Source organism: Cricetulus griseus (assembly GCF_003668045.3).
Source record: "Cricetulus griseus strain 17A/GY chromosome 1 unlocalized genomic scaffold, alternate assembly CriGri-PICRH-1.0 chr1_0, whole genome shotgun sequence".
Lineage (NCBI taxonomy): Eukaryota > Metazoa > Chordata > Mammalia > Rodentia > Cricetidae > Cricetulus > Cricetulus griseus.
Window position 1 is genome coordinate 226,835,795 of NW_023276806.1, and position 6,000 is coordinate 226,841,794.

The 6,000-nt window shown below is 46.9% G+C and overlaps 1 protein-coding gene across 1 annotated transcript in view; it reads right to left on the reverse strand.

Moving 5' to 3' along the window:
* Positions 1–6,000, reverse strand: part of Clcn1 (chloride voltage-gated channel 1) — a 31,975-nt gene that overhangs the window by 18,748 nt on the left and 7,227 nt on the right. The window contains exons 6-7 of the mRNA XM_035450820.1: positions 5,202–5,279; positions 4,716–4,794 (exon numbers count right to left, since the gene is read on the reverse strand). Coding sequence (XP_035306711.1) covers positions 4,716–4,794; positions 5,202–5,279 — 157 coding nt within the window. The remainder of the gene's footprint in view (positions 1–4,715; positions 4,795–5,201; positions 5,280–6,000) is intronic.

Below are 6,000 nucleotides of genomic sequence, written 5' to 3' on the forward strand. Positions count from 1 at the left end.
CATTCTTTTTGCAGGGGACAGTGATCAGTCACATTGCATCTATGTACCATGGTCGTTGGGTGCCGCTGTCTCCTAGAGCGGAAACTGGGTTTTGGCAGAGGATTTCCCTATGTCTCCTCTGGAATGCCATCCCCAATCTTCCGTGTCAAACAGAGACCATCTATTTCTCATCTTACTCTCTGGTCTTTTGGGTTATTCTATTTTCCGCTTTCCTATCTAGCTATTTGTCCACACTGATGAGTTTCCCTGGGATTGGTGGTTCCTTGGGAACTAAGTCCCAGCACAGTGCTAAGTGCCCATTTGGGGCTCAGTGCCTCCTGGGAGAGGAGAGGAGATGGAAGAGGAAAGAACACAGCAGGGGAATTTCAAAGAATGGAGCCAAGGGGGCTGGAGAGATGGCTCAGTGCTTAAGAGCACTGACTGTTCTTTCAGAGGGCCCAGGCTCAATTACCAGGACCACATAGCAGCTCACATCTGCCTGTAACTCTAGCTCCAGGAGATCTAACATCCTCATACAGACATACATGCAGGTAAAGCACCAATTCACATAAAATAAATATAAGTAAATCATGTTAGGCAGTGGTGGTGCATGCCTTTAATCCCAGCACTGGGGAGGCAGACACAGGCACTTGAAAACCAAAAAAAAAGAAAAAAAAAAAAGAAAAGAAAACAAACAAACAAACAAAAAACCTTTCCTTCCTGCTCTTCAAATCCTAAGTGGAGAAATCCACAGTGGGAATCAGGTGGAGTGGGTCTCTTTCCTTTGCTTTGCCATAATAAAAGTAAAATCAGCTTTACTTTGCCTGGGCGCCAATATCTAATTTACATGTTATACCACCCCTCAAACAGACCTGGGAGGCTTTTCTGAAGCAGTCTGTCACAGTGTGATCAGGAGTGAGAACTGACTTTCCTACTACCTGATACAAGCATAAGGTGTACTGCTAAAAAGAAAAGAGAGCTTTAGGAACACGAAGAGCTGCTGGACACTCCGGTGTCTTGGATCTGGAACATTGTTCTCTTTTTCCACTCTAGGCTCCTTCTCTAATTTCTCTTCTTGTTCCCACGCCTCTGTCCATCTGAAGGCATTGATCACTCCTGGTCTCTATCTCCTGCTACTTGCAGACATAATTTCTTTCTCAGTTTCATTTATGCCTGCGGCATCAGCCACCGACACAGGCTACTGATTAGATTTAGCCCAGTCCCTGGATTGTAGACTCATCTACCTAGCTGCCTACTTTATATTATTTGGCCATGCCACGGGAACTTTAAACTCAATATTCTCCAAGTAAAATTTGTTCGCTCCCCTCTACACCCAGCTAGCTTCCTGTGTCCGCTTAGGGTCACTAGTATCGCTACACTCTCTGCTGCATCGCCAGTGTTGCAAACATGGGTGTTGGCGCAGAACACTCTCTCCTCCCTCCCGTAAGAATCAGCCGACACGAAGTATCAATTTGACTTGATACCACTTGAATTGCTCAGCTCCTTCTCTACCTCTTTTGCTGCCCAGTTCTGTCTGTCATCATCTAGCATCAGGACGATGACAATAGTCTTTTTGTTAATCTTAGATCACTCCTGTAAATCCACAACCAATTCTGTCCTGCACACATGTGCCAAGGGGATTGGATGAGCAGGCCTAGCTAACCATGTCACTTCCTTGTTTTAAATCCTTCCATGGTTTCACTTCACCCACAATAATGCCTCACAAAGTCGGTCCCATGAGATGACATAAGATCAATGGCATGGTCTCTGCAAAGGGGGCTTGGTAGGAAATGCTGTTTGCAGCTACCCTGGGTGTTCACAATGCATTCCAGAACCTCAGATGTTTTGATAACCTTTGCAGCTCATTAGTTTCTAACTATTTACTTATTCCTCTTTAATCACACATTTTCTAATCAGTTGGAATTTGCAACGGGTTTTCACCCAACACCTACTAACACCAGGAAGAACCATGCTCTATAAAACATATTTGGGCAAATGCTACCCTAGAGAATAAAACCTGTATTATCCTGCATGACTTCTGCAGACCTTCACGGTTCAGCCCCATTTATCTGTTCTTGTCACTTCCTATTTAACTCTCCTATTCTCCTAGTACTACCCATTGCTGCAAGGGCAGATACTGACTTTGGATCCGGTCCATTCTGTTCAGTTTCCTTTCCTCCTTGCAGGCTCCTACTTACTAATTTACACCCATGACAAACACTGTCTCTTTCACAAAGCTTCACAGGCTCCCCCAGGCTGCTGTGAAGGATCCTTGCACTTAGCTTAGGAATGGGGGGGGGGTCATTAATTGCCTGTGACCATCTCTGTGGCTTGCCTCTTGAGCCACTTTCTCTAGAGTGCAGGACCAACCCAACTACGTGGCACAAAATGGAAACAAAGGGGCTTTGGTTGTTTGAATAGGATGCTGAATTATATTTCTTTGATTAGTGCAAGGAGTTGGGAGTTGCCTGTGTTGTGAGTAGAAGATCTCAAAACTACAGTTTTTCTTTCAGTTGTCCTATATCCATAAAAAGAATCAAGTACTGCCCCCTGCAGATAGGTTTGTCATTTGCAGCATACTGCAGACAGCCTGAGCATAGCCCTTCACTTGCAAGTGCTTAACAGTTCCTTGTGTGGAGAACAATCTTTACTGTAACTTTCCTAAGGGAGGCTCCTTCCCCTCCTTGTCACAAGACCAGAAAGAACCTTTTGACTCCCCATGAGCTGCAATCCCAGGAGGAGAATGCAGGTTCTCTTCACTTGAAGATGTTTCTAACAAAATGAAGACAATCACACACTCTTATTTGGAAGGCTAGGGGGTAGATAAAGGCAGTGTGTGTAGAAGCATAGGTGTGAACATCTGACATGCAGAAACTCAAACACACCACCATTCACTGACGGGAGCTAATGACTTTAATGACTGGAGCTGACAAGAGGCATGCAAATGGGATGCCAGTGGTGCACGCACGCCCTGGATCTCCTGCTGCTGCATGCTTCCACCATGAGAGGACAAGGCGTATGGGATACGCTTTCAGTAGTTTGAACTCTCACCCATACCTCATTTCTGAGCCAAGCCATTTTAGATACTGGAAAACTCATCTATGAAAAGACTAATTGCCATTTTATCATTGAAAAGAGTCTTTAAAAAAAAAAAGAGCCTTTTAGCAATTGGTTGTTTAAAAAAGCACACACCCTTCCTGTAACAGTATTTATTCAATTATCAATATGAAATTTCATCATCAGTGATTTCAATGAGTGAGCCATATAATCCCTGCCCTGCTAATATAGTTACAACTCGATTTTTTGTTTGTTTGTTTGTTTTTCGAGACAGGGTTTCCCTGTGGCTTTGGAGGCTGTCCTGGAACTAGCTCTTGTAGACCAGGCTAGTCTTGAACTCTCATTGATCCGCCTGCCTCTGCCTCCCGAGTGCTGGGATTAAAGGTGTGCACCACCACCGCCCAGCTACAACTCGATTTTCGATAAGGAAATAATTCCTTTTGTGACTTATGTCCTATAATTAATAACCCATGATAATACCTTGACTTTATATGGGTAGAAAGAGTAAAACCCCACTTGTAAATTGCTGGCATATCAAGACACTACTATCTTGAAAGCTCCAGTAAGTACTTCTCATTCTAAAATTCACCATTAATCTATTACAGTCTACCAAAACCCTAGTGTCTTTAATAAAATACAACAAGAGGTAAGTTTTCCTTTGGAGAAGGAAGTACACAAAATCTCCTGCTACATAACAGTGCGTGTAGAGCAGAGATAGTGGCAATGCAAAAAAGGGTTTAGTATAAGTGGGGGGGGGGAGCCGTGGTGTCCTAATCTCTGGCTCTGTAGGTGCTACCCGTGTGCCCCTCTCCAGTCACTGGTCTTTCTATCATGCAGTTCTATCAAACCACACTCGCAGTGTTAAGTGGGAATCCATGTAAAATGGTTAGAACAAGGTACAAGGGCATAGGCTTCCTCAGAGTGGCCATTCTTGTTACAGTGGAAATGGTTAATTCAAGATCTTGGTGAAGCTGACGAGAGCTAGCTGTTGAGCAAGATAAGGCAAACGGGCCCATGCACTGCGGATGGGACAGACTTGCCTCCAAGTGGTGTTCCAAAACAGCAGCCAACCCCCACGGCACAGCCCACTGTCAGGATGTCAGTGTAATAGTATGGCTGCTACTAGGGAGAGACAGACAGACAGGAGAAGGGCAGGGCAGAGAGATGGGGAGAGAATAAGTAGGGATGAGAAACAAAGAAGAAGAGAGGCCTACATTTCAGGAACAAACATGGTCCCAACATCCCTCTGGTTCCCAGGTCAGGGCAAACTCAATGAGTATCGCAACCAAGAAGTGACTTCATACCCTCAAGGCCAACAATTAAAAAACAAAGGAAAGATGCCAAGTAAATAGATATCAGGCAGGCAAATGGACAAATAATGACCAAACAAAAAGGGGCTGAGGATAAGTAGCAAGAGGCAGGCAAGGACTTTCACTCCCAACAGAAAAGGAGTAGTAACACCTGCAGGGGAGAGCAGCAGTGTCAAGGGACACTCAGGTCTTTAGCAGAAACACACAGGTCCCTGGAGACCAGAGGCTACAACCCAGTCACTCCCTGGGTGCCCACCCATCAGTCCCTTCAGTGATCATGGCTCCCCTCTACCCAAAAGCTAGAGCAGGCACCCACCACCCCTCCAAGTCTGGCTCAGGCAACCCAAGTAGGGAGGAAGTGAAACTTGCCTCCGACAGGGGCTGCAAAGCAGCATCCCACGCCCACTGCACAGGCTGGCACCAGGAGATCAAGCTGCCCAGGCACGGTCTGCAACAGAGAAGCAAGGCGGGCAAGGCAGGTGGTACAGACAGACAGACGGTATGCAAATCAGGGTGGATGGGTGTCAGGAATTACAAAAGGACAGGGGGCAGCACAGGAGGGAACATGGAGCCGAATAGACAGTCATGTGTGTAAGAGGCCTGGCTCGGGTCATCATAGAAAGGCACAGATCAGGAAGGGCTAGACACTAGGAAGACGGACAGAAGCTGGACAGAGGGGACGATAGGGCTAGGATCAGCAGGCATGGAAACGGAGAACTGGAGCGTGGGTTAGCGAGATGCCGCCTTCAGCCCCAAGGCCAGCCCAGAGCAGGCAGCCCTCCCCTGCTCTCTGCATACATTGAGGGCTTCCGTCTACCAGCCAGCCCTGCTTGCTGCACACTGCCTCACTCTTACCTCGTAGACACCACAGAACATGGACATAAACTTGCTCAGGACGGCAGCACAGATGCTAGCAATGTGAACAAAGGGACCCTGCGAGAAAACAGGAAAGCCAGGGATCAGGGATGGAAGGGAAGCGTGGCGACTCCATCGAGCCAGTTTCCTGCTCCAAGCCCTGGGCTAGATGATGGAAAGAGAGAAGCCAGACAGAAGTTCTGCCCTGAAGGAGACTCATCCCAGGGAGGAAGAGATGATAAACCAGTGTGTTTTCAGATAATGCCAAGGCCAGGAAGCAAACAAAGAGGAGTAAGGCAAAAGAGGTGGGATGTGGAGGAGAAGATGTCACTCCCTGGCTAGTCACCACCTGAGTTCGTTCCTTTTTTTGAGTGATAATTACGTGAGTGGGTCTATGGGTTTCAGAGAGAGTGTGTTCTAGGCAGAGGGAACAGCAAATGTAGGGGTCCTGAGTAGGGCAAGCATGGCATGGTGGGAAAAGGCCTCGTCAGGAGGTGAGGTTGGAGACTTAGACAGACAGGAGGATGTGGACCAGCCTGGGGCTGACTGGCTGTTGGGAGGAGTGCAGATCTTATATTAAGTGATATGAAAAGCTCTTGAGACAATACTGAGTAGAGGTCAGATGTGTTCAGTTCCGTTTCGAAAGATGCTTTGGCTGCTGTGTGGAATGTTGATGGCAGAGGGCAAGTGTGTGTGCACACAGGGATGGAGCTGAAGGAGCCTCTTTGTCACCTTGAAGAAAGAAGTCTTATTCTAGGTCTCAGTTTTCTCATGCCAAAATAGGGGTAAGCCCAAGGAC